The 13,796-nt window shown below is 41.1% G+C and overlaps 1 protein-coding gene across 5 annotated transcripts in view; it reads left to right on the forward strand.

The window, feature by feature from the left end:
- LOC118386769 (afadin- and alpha-actinin-binding protein-like) overlaps positions 1 to 13,583 on the forward strand; it is a 33,713-nt gene extending 20,130 nt beyond the window's left edge. For 3 of the 5 annotated variants that reach the window (XM_035774581.2, XM_035774577.2, XM_052523430.1), the window contains 7 exons: positions 1,147 to 1,327; positions 4,076 to 4,220; positions 4,720 to 4,850; positions 7,697 to 7,870; positions 7,987 to 8,104; positions 8,338 to 8,488; positions 8,779 to 13,583. In XM_035774581.2, coding sequence (XP_035630474.1) covers positions 1,147 to 1,327; positions 4,076 to 4,220; positions 4,720 to 4,850; positions 7,697 to 7,870; positions 7,987 to 8,104; positions 8,338 to 8,488; positions 8,779 to 8,872 — 994 coding nt within the window. In that variant the 3' untranslated portion in view covers positions 8,873 to 13,583. The remainder of the gene's footprint in view (positions 1 to 1,146; positions 1,328 to 4,075; positions 4,221 to 4,719; positions 4,851 to 7,696; positions 7,871 to 7,986; positions 8,105 to 8,337; positions 8,489 to 8,778) is intronic. The other 2 variants (XR_004826287.2, XM_035774578.2) reach the window with 2 other exon arrangements.
- The last annotated feature ends 213 nt before the right edge of the window (positions 13,584 to 13,796 follow it).

Here is a 13,796-nt window from a genome sequence, read left to right on the forward strand (position 1 = left end):
AATTTTTGTTTCATCAGACCAGAGGACATTTATCCAAAAAGTACGATCTTTGTCCCCATGTGCAGTTGCAAAACGTAGTCTGTTTTTTTTATGGCGGTTTTGGAGCAGTGGCCTTTTCCTTGCTGAGCGGCCTTTCAGGTTATGTCGATATAGGACTCGTTTTACTGAAGATACTTTTGTACCTGTTTCCTCCAGCATCTTCACAAGGTCCTTTGCTGTTGTTTTGGGATGGATTTGCACTTTTGCACCAAAGTACGTTCATCTCTACGAGACAGAACGCATCTCCTTCCTGAGCGGTATGATGGCTGCGTGGTCCCATGGTGTTTATACTTGCAGACTATTGTTTGGACAGATGAACATGGTCCCTTCAGGTGTTTGGAAATTGCTCCCAAGAATGAACCAGACTTTTTTCTGAGGTCTTGGCTGATTTCTTTTGATTTTCCCATGACGTCAAGCAAAGAGGCAGTGAGTTTGAAAGTACACCTTGAAATACATCCACAAGTATAGCTCCAATTGACTCAGGTGATGTCAGCCTATTAGAAGCTTCTAAAGCCATGACGTCATTTTCTGGCGTTTTCCAAGCTGTTTAAAGGCATAGTCAACTTAACGTATGTAATCTTCTGTCCCACTGGAAATGTAATACAGTGTATTATAAGTGAATTAATCTGTCTGTAAACAATTGTTGGAAAAATGACTTGTGTCATGCACAAAGTAGATGTCCTAACCGAGTTGCCAAAACTATTGTTTGTTTACAAGAAATTTGTGGTGGTTGGTTTTAATGACTCCAACCTAAGTGTATGTAAACTTCCGACTTCAACTGTATGTATGTATGTATGTATGTATGTATATATATATATAATTTTTTAAACCTTTATATAACTAGGCAAGTCAGTTAAGATCAAATTTTTATTTGCAATGATGTCCTACACCGACCAAACCCAGACGACTCTGGGCCAATTGTGCGCCTCCCTATGGGACTCCCAATCACGCCTGGTTGTGATATTACTTGGATTCGAACCAGGGTGTCTGGTTGTGATGCCTCAAGCACTGCGATGCAGTGCCTTAGACCCCTGCGCCACTTGGAGGCCCCCATCATCACATGCACTGAGAAAAGACTAAACACAGGTGAATTTCTTTATTTTTCAGACATGAGGGAGAGATGTATAAGACTCTACTGAACGACTACGACAGTCGCCACAAGGACCTATTGATGGAGAACGCAGAGTTAAAGAAAGTATTACAGCAGATGAAAAGGGAAATGGTCACCATTTTGAGCCCCAGGAAACCTAGCCAAAGTGGCGAGAAACATGATGACAGTCTAGAACAGGTTTGTCTGGTAGTATTGTCTTTGTCATGGGTACCCAAAATGCTGTACCGGATGGTGTATTTGGTATCTACAGTCCCCTCCATATGTGTGTGGACAGTGAGGTTAACATTTTTAAATGGTCTCTAAGCTAACAGTTTTCATTTGGCTCTATACTCCCGCATTTTGGATTTGAAATCAAATGTCTCATTTGAGGCAACAGTACAGAATGTCACCTATTTATTTGAGGGTATTTTCACACATCTGATTTACCATTTCGAAATGAAGCACATTAGGTATCTAGTCCCCCTATGTGAAGTGATAACAATTTGGGCAAATTCACTATGACTCAACAAACTCGTTGGATGCATTTGCAGTTTGTTTTTGTTATGTTTTGGGTTATGTCAAATTGTAGAAACCTCTCTAGGATGACCAATGGAAACAGGATGCAACTCAACTAGGGTTGCACATTTTGGGGAATATTCAGGGGTGGAAACTTTCCGTGGGAATTAACGGGAATATATGGGAATTAACAAGGATATATGCAAATTTATATTAATACCATTTAAATGTAGATTTTTTTTTGCATTGGATATATTTACCGTATCATAAGTAGACATAATTGCAAATTATTAAATCCTTCCAATAGAAAAAAATAAATAATAATTGTTACGAATTGAACTTTAATTAAATAAGTTGACTCTTTGCATGGGATGATTTCACTGAACAACAAAAGAAAGGGAATATTGAATGATCCCCAAAGATCCATCATATCTCCCAAAAATGTTTTCATCATACGTCTGTAAAATTATAGTCTAGAAACAAAAGCTTTGGTTGTCTTCCTCTCAGGCCTCCATGTCTTCTCACTGGACCTCCTCAATGTCCACCTCTTGAACATCAGACTGAGGCCTCGTCTTCACTGTCACTTTCCAACCTATTTGAGGATGGCTCGTTATCAGGCTCAAATTTGCCCAGATGGCCACCAATTTTTCAACCCTTGTATTGGTCAGCCTGTTGCGTGGTTTTGTGTGTGTTCCCAAATAAGGACCAGTTGCGCTCTGAGGCGGCTGATGTTGGTGGTATTTGGAGGATGATTGAGGCAACAGGAAAAAGAGCCTCAGGTCCACAAAGTCCCTTCCACCAGGTGGCTGATGAGATATGTTGGCACGACTGCCATATTGCATTTCCATCCCAAAGTCCTCACCAGACTGCAAAGAACATTGGTCTCATCCAGGCGGCGAGACACAGTAGTGATGACACCATTGATCTCTGCACCAGACAGGGTGCTCCTGGCAGCATACTTGGGGTCCAACATATACGCTGCAGCGTGTATGGGCTTCAGGCAGAAGTCTTCACGCTTTTTGATGTATTTTAGAACTGCAGTTTCCTCTGCTTTTTTATTTAATTTAACTAGGCAAGTCAGATAACACATTTTTATTTTCAATGATGGCCTAGGAACAGTGGGTTAACCCCCCCTCCCCCCATGGGTGTTGCTGGGCAGCTTCAATGTGCTGGACTTTTTCTTCTCACTTTGCTTGGTGAGGTAGATTGCTGCTCTAACCTGATGACCCTTCACAAACCTAACCATTTCCTTGACTCTCTTGTAGAGTGTATCCACTGTTTTCAGTGCCATGATGTCCTTGAGGCGCAGATTCAATGCATGAGCAGCACAGCCAATGGGTGTGATGTGAGGGTAGGACTCCTCCACTTTAGAGCAATCAGCCTTCATGTTCGCCGCATTGTCGGTCACCAGTGCAAATACCTTCTGTGGTCTGCAATGTAGAGACCGGTGTGTCTGTTGTCCCTTGTGTCTGTGCTCTTGTAGAATATTGGTTGAGGGATGGAGATGTAGTTAATTAATCTTTGGCCCTCGAACAGTTTACCACCCATCAGAGATGGTTTGATTTGCTTGATCTTCACTTGAAATCTGTTGAACTCTGCATCCAGCATATGAGTAGATAAAGCATGTCTGGTTGGAGTGGTGTGTGCTGGGGGAAGAACATTCAAAACATCTCTTCCTGTGAGCATCAGAGGTGAACCAGGTGAACAGCTCAAGCAAGACATTCATCAGCCATTCTCTGAATACGTTCCTCCATTGAGTCAAAAAAACTTCTCATTCCAGGAAGACCATGAGCTGTTGCTATCGATAAAGTGTCTGATTCATAATTTTCACCTCTGACCAAAGTCCCTCTACTTCTATTCTAGATTGCTTGTTGTGAGCGCTGAGGGAACTTTATGCACTTGGCCAGATGATTCTGCTTCTTTGTTGCATTCTTCACCTGTGATTCGGCACAGTATTTGTATACAGCTTTTCCTTCTACATTAGCTGCATATTCCTGTAAAACTTTGAAGAAAATGAGTTTAAAAAAAACAATAAATACAATTCCATGTACAGATAAATAGTTAAGCAGTTAGATTAAACAACTCCTTTGTAAGAGAAATGTTTTAAATTAAACATGTATGGAAACAGGTGAATTAACACTCCTCAGTTAATAGGCAAGCAAGCTAAAAACCCACATGGTAGCAAAAACTAACTAGCAGAAATTGTTAACAAGTTAGAAATTATTTAAACACACTTTGCTGTAGGTTACTATTTACCAGTTAACAAAAAATCATGTATGTCGTATGAAATAGTTCACTGAAATTACTCCGGCATAGTTTTAAAACCATCTGCACACAAAAATAGCACACTATATAAAGGTGAATGCTTAATTAAATAAATTAACCAATTAAATAGTCTATGCCTGTTGTCACGACATCTCTCTGCAACAGACCAGCTCAGAAGAGGATGAGGTGTGTGACTCAAGTAGAGAGAGCCTGGAGCTGTCCTGTGAGCATGCAAGGGAACAGCTCACCAATAGCATTCGCCAGCAGTGGAGGAGACTAAAGAGCCACGTGGAGAGACTGGACAGCCAAGGTATTCTTTGTCACATACTACTCACATCATCTCTAGAGGGCAGACACTTGTGAGGTTTTGTTAGCCTCGTTTACTTACCACCGTAGAAAGAGGCCACTCAGGATGCACAGTTTTATTGTCTGTGGTATAGTTTTGTTGTAAATAACATGAACAACTACCGCACTTTGAGTTGATTAAATGTCCACTTAAAGCTCAACTGAACAGTGATACAAATCGCTTGTTATAAGTAATGTCAAGTCAGTTGATGGGTGGCCACTTTACTCTTATCAGCCAAATCAAATGAAAAGAGTCCAATAAAAGTGGTAGCCACTGTCTGTGAAACATGAACCAACAGACACCTCTAGTGGTTCTTTGAGGAGAAGCTGTTTTTTATTTGTATATTTTTCAAACCCAGACCTTCATTTTTTTAAATCCATTAGTTAAACCTATTATTACCATAATCATAAACAATAAACCATCTCAGAATCACTGGTAATGTTGTGACGTGATTCCTGTCCAGCATCCTTGGTAGGGGAGAGAGCCAACATGAACGCCATCCCCAAAGAGGTCCATGAAGAGGAGATGGACAGGCTGAAACTGGAGATCCAGCAGTATAAAGACTACATCCACACGCAGCAGCAGCTCCTGCAGGTATACACTTAACTCTCTTCTCTATGATGCTGCTAGAGTTCAATACTTATTCAGCCTGGTTTGTTTTTAATTAATCTGGCTATTACACCTACAGTGTCTTATCTACCTCATTCTAGCAGACCTGTAATTCTGTCTACCTATTGCCTCAATAGATTGATCTATCAGCATAGACATTAAAGTAAATGGAAAATACTTATTAACAACTCGAGATCTTGGGACTATAAGGTTCTATTTGACATTTTTGTCAAAAATGAGTTCACATATAATTGATCTTTTAGATGTGTTCATATGTCTGTGAAGTTAGATTTTAGAAAGAATGCATTTTAAGTGGGAAGAAAATGACAAACTACAAAATTATGAGGTTCTGTCTGCAATCCAATCACAAGCCTGAACAAATACAAACAGACCAATCAGAACACGTCTTTGCTATCTCCTTCTATTATGGTCTTGTCTAGTCAGTAATAATGGCACGTAAAGCAAAAAAAAACACTTGTCAGAAATCTTAAAGTAAATTATGTTGTCTGGTGACAGTAATTTGTTTGATCATAAATGTTTATTGTATTTGATGTGTTCTGACTATCATTTACGTATTTAAATAGTTTGTTTTCTTAACTGAACATGTGTAATTCAGAAGTGTCAGATAGAACCTTATGGCTAAACTCAAATGGCGCAAGGTTCTACTGCGATTGCACCCAACTAAAAATGTTTTTTGGTTTTTTTTCACCATTGTTTAACCAGGTAGGCCAGTTGAGAACAAGTTCTAATTTACAACTGCGACCTGGCCAAGATAAAGCAAAGCAGTGAGACAAAAATAACACAGTTACCCATTGGATAAACAAACGTACAGTCAATAACACAATAGAAAAAATCTATATACAGTGTGTGCAAATGTAATAAGATTAGGGAGGTAAGGCAATAAATAGGCCATAGTGGCGAAATAATTACAATTAGCATTAACACTGGAGTGATAGATGTGCAGATGACGATGTTTAAATTCCGGTAAAATTGCAGAGCGCGAAATTCAAACTGCAGAATTATACAAATTTAACTTTCATAAAATCACAAGTGTAACACATAAAAATAAAGCTTAACAACTTGTTAATTTAGCTGCTGTGTCAGATTTCAAAAGGTTTTACAGCGAAAGCACACCATGCGATTATCTGAGGACAGCGCCCCTTCATACAAAACCATGAAAAACCTATTTCAACCAGGCAGGTGCGACACGAAAGTCAGAAACAGCAATATAATAAATGCCTTACCTTTGATGATCTTCTTCTGTTGGCACTCCAAAGGGTCCTAATTACATCATAAATGGTCCTTTTGTTCGATAATGTCCTTCTTTATATCCATAAAAACTCAGTTTAGCTGGCGCGCTTGAGTCAATGATCCACCCAGTTTACCTCCATCAAAATGCATACAAAATGAATCCCAAATGTTACTAATAAACTTTTCCAATCAAGTCAAACAAAGTTTATAATCAAGCCCTAATACTTAAATAAACAATCAAATTTAAGACTGAAAATCGTTATTGTTTTTACCGGAGGAAAATACCAAAGAATGCGCTCTCATTCACGCGCTTGGAAACACTACAGCCAAAATGGGAGCCACCTAGAAAAACAAACATTTCTGGCTCATTTTTCCAAAAACCAGCCTGAAACTCTTTCTGAAGACTGTTCTTGTGGAACCATCGGAACTGCAATCTAGGAGGACTTCGCCTTATAATAAAAGTGACAGCCATTGAAAATAGTGGTAGGCTGAATTTGTTTTTTTTGGGGGTCTTCGTGGTTTCGCATGCCATATCAGTTCTGTTATACTCACAGACATTATTTTAACCGTTTTAGAAACTTTCGAGTGTTATCCAAATCTACCAATTATATGCATATCCTAGCTTCTGGGCCTGAGTAACAAGCAGTTTACTTTTGGCACACTTTTGATTAAGGGTTAAGTAGAGATACTGTGGTGCAAAAGAGCAAAAATAAATAACAATATGGGGATGAGGTAGTTGGGTGGGCTATTTACAGATGGGCTGTGTACAGGTGCAATGATCGGTAAGCTGCTCTGACAGCTGATGCTTCAAGTTAGTGAGGGAGATATAAGTCTCTCGCTTCAGTGATTTTTGCAATTCGTTCCAGTCATTGGCAGCAGAGACCTGGAAGGAAAGGCGGCCAAAGCAGGAGTTGGCTTTGGGGATGACCAGTGAAATGTACCTGCTGGTGCGCGTGCTATGGGTGGGTGCTGCTATTGTGACCAGTGAGCTAAGATAAGGCGGGGCTTTACCTAGCAAAGACTTATAGATGACCTGGAGCCAGTGGGTTTGGCGACAAATATGAAGTGAGGGCCACCCAACAAGAGCATACAGGTCGTAGTGGTGGGGTGTATATGGGGCTTTAGTGACCCAACGGATGGCACTGTGATAGACTACATCCAATTTTCTGAGTAGAGTGTTGGAGGCTGTTTTGTAAATGGCATCGCCGAAGTCAAGGATCGGTAGGATAGTCAGTTTTACGAGGGTATGTTTAGCAGCGTAAGTGAAGGAGGCGTGTTGCGAAATAGGAAGCTGATTCTAGATTTAATTTTGGATTGGAGATGCTTAATGTGAGTCTCAGGATTTTTATACTCTGCAACTTTAGGACCTTTATGGGTTATGAAAGAAGAATCCACTACAAAACAGATCTGGGATGTGAAAACATTGATGCTTTAATATCTCAGAACTTTGTTTTGCACCGATAGAACATTATAGTCCCAAGGTCACGAACTGCTACCTCACTTGTCAGTAATAATCAGTTGTCTGTAATTCTCCCTCCTAATCCTCAGTCTCCACTGCTCTGTGTGTTCTGTTCTCACAGCAGCAGCTGAACTCCCCATGTGACGATGAGACAGCCTCGCTGCTCAACGACTGCTACATGCAGGAGGAGAAGGAGCGCCTCAAGGAGGATTGGAAGTCATTCGAAGAAAAAAGGAAGAACTTTGAGGCGGAAAGGAGGAACTTCACAGAGGCAGCCATAAGACTGAGCCACGAGGTACAGAGAGTGTACAAGAGGGCAGATAACTTGGAAATTTGATTACTTGCAATTTCATTAATTATTTTATTTCAAAGTGAATTATTCAGGCTAATATTCAAACATTTGTCCTGCAGAGAAAAGCATTTGAGGAGGACCGCGCCACATGGCTCAAACATCAGTTTTTAAACTTGACTCCATTTGGAGACCAAATGAAGCCACAGATGTCAAAGTCTCAAAGTGCCTTATCAGGATGTAAGTAATCAGCTCCTCCTGAATACCATCAGCACCAAGCTGGAGGAGATGGTGGCTCTTCCTTCATATCAGTCAAATCAAATAGAAAGCATTTGTCTCTGAACATTTCATAAAGCGACCTGCACCGAAATTCCCAAAAGAGAAAGTCTACTGTAGGGCACATTGGTGGAATTGGTGAAAACTGTTTTGTCTGATTGTTGACACATCATGACTCATTTAATATCTTTTGCCAGGGGCTGAGTCAGAGGTTAGGCCTGTGTCGACTCCAGCAAAGTTAAATAAATCACTATCCCACACGGCTTTCTCCACATCCAGAGCCTCCCCAGCGAAGACGCCATCCACGGCAGATCTGTATCGCACACACCGCCTTATCCCAGAAAAAAGGTACCCTACACATGATTTAGATATTCATAACATGTACACGTTACAGTGCAGCACTCAACACAATTTCAAAACGAAAACAAACTAATTGCAAAAGGAAACTAACAACGCAGAGCTTAAATCAATTGAAACAACCGTCTCATACATATGTAGATAGATGTCCTCTGTATGCACTGACTGTTTGTTGCTCTGGTTTAGAGGAACTGCTAGCTAAATAACTATAATGTCAAGAATTCAAGACTTTGCTCTGGATGGGGATGAAGACGTAATGCTGTATAAAATGTTATTTCCAGCACAAGCACAATCCACCCAAAGCAAGACTCCAGTATCCTTCGCAATGGTGACGTTCCTGCCCAGCTCCGACACGTGAATGGAGGAGCAAATTGAAGAGCATACACATTCACGGGAGATAGAAATGGCTCCATTTAAACACAGGGATAGACACCTTGGCCTTTTCCCATGACAATCCATGCTCTTAAACCATTCAATATCAAGTGTAGTATCAAAGGTAGTCAGACACACTTAAATGGAATTGCCAACCACAAAATATATTTACTTCTTGTTTGTAGAACTTTATAAAATAAAAATCTATAATTTAATTAGACAAAAAGGACCCGGACAGACGAGGCCCCTGTCTGTGTTTTGATAGAGCCATAATATTTTGGCTGCTGAGTGGCTCATTGTAAATGACAGGGACAAATTAGTGTGGTTTTTAATGTAATGTTGGTGTTTGTAGAAGTCGTTTTGTATATATTTAACGTCAAATGTCTTTGTTGTATTACCTTTTTGTTAAGGTCATGTAGTTTTATAAAGTTGAATGTTTATCCGTAGGCACTCTGTAAGACAGCGTAATGTATTTATCATGGTCAACATTGTTTCCCCCTTAAATATTTGATAGCATCTTAGAATGTACTTTTATTTCAATGCTGCTGATACACCAAAGGCAATAAGATATATTAGTTCTGTCAATTTCATAAATACATTTAAATTGTGTCTTTCCCCGTGATTGTGATGATGATGAAAAAACAATATTGCTCAAGGCTATTGTGTTTATTGTTGTTGATGCAGCGCACGGAACAGTCACAGTGAGGCGGATGCACTTTAACTGCATATATCACCTTGAATGTGTTTTCTGCATTGATTTCTTATTTTACAATTCACCATGAAAAGTGATTGCAATTAGATTGCTGTTGTTAGAGGGCTGTAATGTATCAGAGACCATCTTTGAATGCACAGTTGGATTTATTACAATTTGAATGGTCAAGATCTCAGTGATGTGAAATGATGTATTTTCTGTTAGAAAGGTTACATAGTATCTGCTCCACCAGAGCTCTAAGCACACTGCTCAGAGCAGCAACAGGCCACATGGGCTTCTGCCTTCTCCCTCAGGTCCACACTCTAATCATAGATGCTGCTCAGACCTTCAGAGCGGTTCAGGTTGGAATCTGTAATATGAAAGAAAGTAAGAAATCAGTATTTTTTGAATACGTCACATACAGTATGGTGTCTTCAGTAAAACAGTTGTCCATTCTAGATTCACTGACTGCCAGGCAGTGGAATTGTGTAGGTGGTCCTCACTGGGAGGCAGACAGTGCAGGACATGCTTAACAGTAGCATTTGGACTTCTTGCCATCAACAATCACCTGCTTCTCCAGCTTCAGACTCAGGATTCATGTGACATTCTGGGATAGAGAGGTACAGTAATAATGTTAACTAAATGAACTGACATTTGTTAAAGTGATGCAACATCGGCGGTTCTCGGAAGAAAGCACCCAAGAATGGGCAAAGCTGATTGGGCTCTGGAGGCCACTAGGTGTTCCGTACTCCTGTCTGACTTCCCCATCAGCCTTTCCACAGATTCAACAGGTCTGTCCCTTCATCCAGTCCACAACTTGAAACTGAGTGCCAAAATCATGCGATTTAAAACTTCTCTAGCTTATGATTTAGTACCCTTTAAAAGCACTAACCTTTTGGTGACATTTGGTTGGGGGACACTTCACCTAATTTTAAAGTGAATTTCCAGCAAATCTATTTTGCCGTGGGGCGGAGATGTTTTAGTTTCACATCTGAATCCTAGGTTTCTTCCTTGGTTCCTTTCTTTCTATGGAGTTTTTCCTAGCCACCGTGCTTCTACATCTGCATGCAAATCAAATGTATTTATATAGCCTTTCTTACATCAGCTGACAAGAGAGATGAAACACCAGCTGTGTTGAGATTGAAAGGCAATCAATCCATTTGAGTTTTGGGGGTCTGTGCATACCTAATAAAAGAAGAAGAAAAACATTGATGGATTTATATTACATACAGTATCTGATGAATTCCAATTGAATAAGTCATGCATGGAATTTAGAATTGTAAGTCGCTCTGGATAAGAGCGTCTGCTAAATGACTTAAATGTAAATGATATCTCAAAGTGCTGTACAGAAACCCAGCCTAAAACCCCAAACAGCAAGCAATGCATGTGTAGAAGCACGGTGGCTAGGAAAAACTCCCTAGAAAGGCCAGAGCCTAGGAATACACCTAGAGAGGAGCCAGACTATGAGGGGTGGCCAGTCCTCTTCTGGCTGTGCTGGGCGGAGATTTTAACAACATGGGCAAGATGTGCATAAATGACCAGCATGGTCAAATAATAATCACAGTAGTTGTCGAGGGTGCAATAGGTCAGCAACTCAGGAGTAAATGTCAGTTGACTTTTCATAGCCGATCATTGAGAGTATCTATACCACTCCTGCTGTCTAGAGTTGAAAACAGCAGGTTTACGACAGGTACCACATCCGGTGAACAGGTCAGGGTTCCATAGCTGCAGGCAGAACACTTGAAACTGAAGCAGCAGCACGGCCAGGGGACTGGGGACAGCTAGGAGTCATCATGCCAGGTAATCCTGAGGCATGGTCCAAAGAGAGAATTAGAGAGAGCATACTTAAATTCATGCAGGACACCGGATAAGTACTCCAGATATAACAGACTGACCCTAGCCCCCCGACACATAAACTACTGCAGCATAAATACTGGAGGCTGAGACAGGAGGGGTCAGGTGGCCCCATCCAATGATACCCCCTGACCGGGCCAAACAGGCAGGATATAACCCCACTAACTTTGCCAAAGGACAGCCCCCACACCACTAGAGGGATATCTTCAACAACCAACTTACCATCCTGAGACATGGCCGAGTATAGCCCACAAAGATCTCCGCAACAGCACAACCCAAGGGGGAGCCCCAACCCAGACAGGAAGACCACGTCAGTGACTCAAACCACTCAAGTGACGCACCCCTCCTAAGGACAGCATGGAAGAGCACCAGCAAGCCAGTGACTCAGCCCCTGTAATAGGGTCAGAGGCTGAGAATCCCAGTGGAGAGAGGGGAACCGGCCATGCAGAGACAGCAAGGGCGGTTCATTGCTCCAGTGCCTTTCCGTTCACCTTCACACTCCTGGGCCAGACTACACTCAATCATAGTACCTACTGAAGAGATGAGTCTTCAATAAACACTTAAAGGGTGAGACCGAGTCTGCGTCTCTCACATGAGTAGGCAGACCATTCCATAAAAATGGAGCTCTATAAGAGAAAGCCCTGCCTCCAGCTGTTTGCTTAGAAATTCTAGGGACAATTAGGTGGCCTGCGTCTTGTGACCGTGTAGGTATGTATGGCTGGACCAAATCGGAAAGATAGGTAGGAGCAAACCCATGTAATGCTTTGTTGGTTAGCAGTAAAACCTTGAAATCAGTCCTTGCCTTAACAGGACGCCAGTGTAGGGAGGCTAGCACTGGAGTAATATGATACTTTTTTTGGTTCGAGTCAAGATTCTAGCAGCCGTATTTAGCACTAACTGAAGTTTATTGAGTGCTTTATCCGGGTAGCCGGAAAGTAGAGCATTGCAGTAGTCTAACCAAGAAGTATCAAAGCATTGATTAATATTTCTGCATTATTTTTGGACAGAAAGGTTCTGATTTTTGCAATGTTACGTAGATGGAAAAAAGCTGTCCTTGAAACAGTCTTGATATGTTCGTCAAAAGAGAGATCAGGATCCAGAGTAAAGCCGAGATCCTTCACAGTTTTATTTGAGACGACAATACAACCCATCAAGATTAATTGTCAGATTCAACAGAATATCTCTTTGTTTCTTGGGACCTAGAACAAGCATCTTTGTATTGTCTGAGTTTAATAGTAGAAAGTTTGCAGCCATCCACTTCCTTATGTCTGAAACACAGGCTTCCAGCGAGGGCAATTTTGGAGCTTCACCATGTTTCATTGAAATGTACAGCTGTGTGTCATCCACATAGCAGTGAAAGTTTACATTATGTTTTCGAATGACATCCCCAAGAGGTAAAATAAAAAGTGAAAACAATAGTGGTCCTAAAACTGAACCTTGAGGAACACTGACATTTCCAGTTGTTTATCAAACCATCCACAGAGACAAACTGATATCTTTCCTACAGATAAGATCTAAACCAGGACAGAACTTGTCTGTGTAGACCAATTTGGGTTTCCAATCTCTCCAAAAGAATGTGGTGATCGATGGCATCAAAAGCAGCACCTAGGTCTAGGAGCACGAGGACAGATGCAGAGCCTCGGTGTGTAGCCATTAAAAGGTAATTTACCACCTTCACAAGTGCAGTCTCTATGATGGGGTCTAAAACCAGACTGAAGCATTTCCTATACATTGTTTGTCTTCAGGAAGGCAGTGAGTTGCTACGCAACATCTTTTTCTAACATTTTTGAGAGGAATGGGTGATTCGATATAGGCCGATAGTTTTTAAAAATATTTTCTGGGTGTCACGCCCTGATCGTAGATTGCTTTGTATGTTTCTATTTTTTGTTTGATCAGGGTATGATGTGGGTGGGCATTCTATGTTTGTATGTCTAGGTTTTGTATTTCTATGTATTTGCCGGGTATGGTTCTCAATCAGGGACAGCTGTCTTTCGTTGTCTCTGATTGAGAACCATACTTAGGTAGCCTGTTTTCCCACTGTTAGTTGTGGGTGGTTATTTTCTGTTTAGTGTTGGTTGCACCTTGCAGAACTGTTTTGGCTATTCTTTTGTTATTTTGTATTCAGTGTTCAGTCAGTTAAGTTATTAAAGATTAATACGTACCCCGCTGCACTTTGGTCCAATGACTCTTCTTCTTCCGACAAAAGCTGTGACACTGGACAAAGGTTTGGCTTTTTCAAGAGAGGCTTTACTACTGCCACTTTTAGTGAGATTGGTACACCTCCCTCCGGTGGATAGTGAGCCGTTTATTATGTTCGACATAGGAGGGCCAAGCACAGGAAGCAGCTCTTTCAGTAGTTTAGTTGGAGTATGGTCCAGTATG

This window comes from Oncorhynchus keta, chromosome 8, assembly GCF_023373465.1.
Source record: "Oncorhynchus keta strain PuntledgeMale-10-30-2019 chromosome 8, Oket_V2, whole genome shotgun sequence".
Classification (NCBI taxonomy): Eukaryota; Metazoa; Chordata; class Actinopteri; order Salmoniformes; family Salmonidae; genus Oncorhynchus; species Oncorhynchus keta.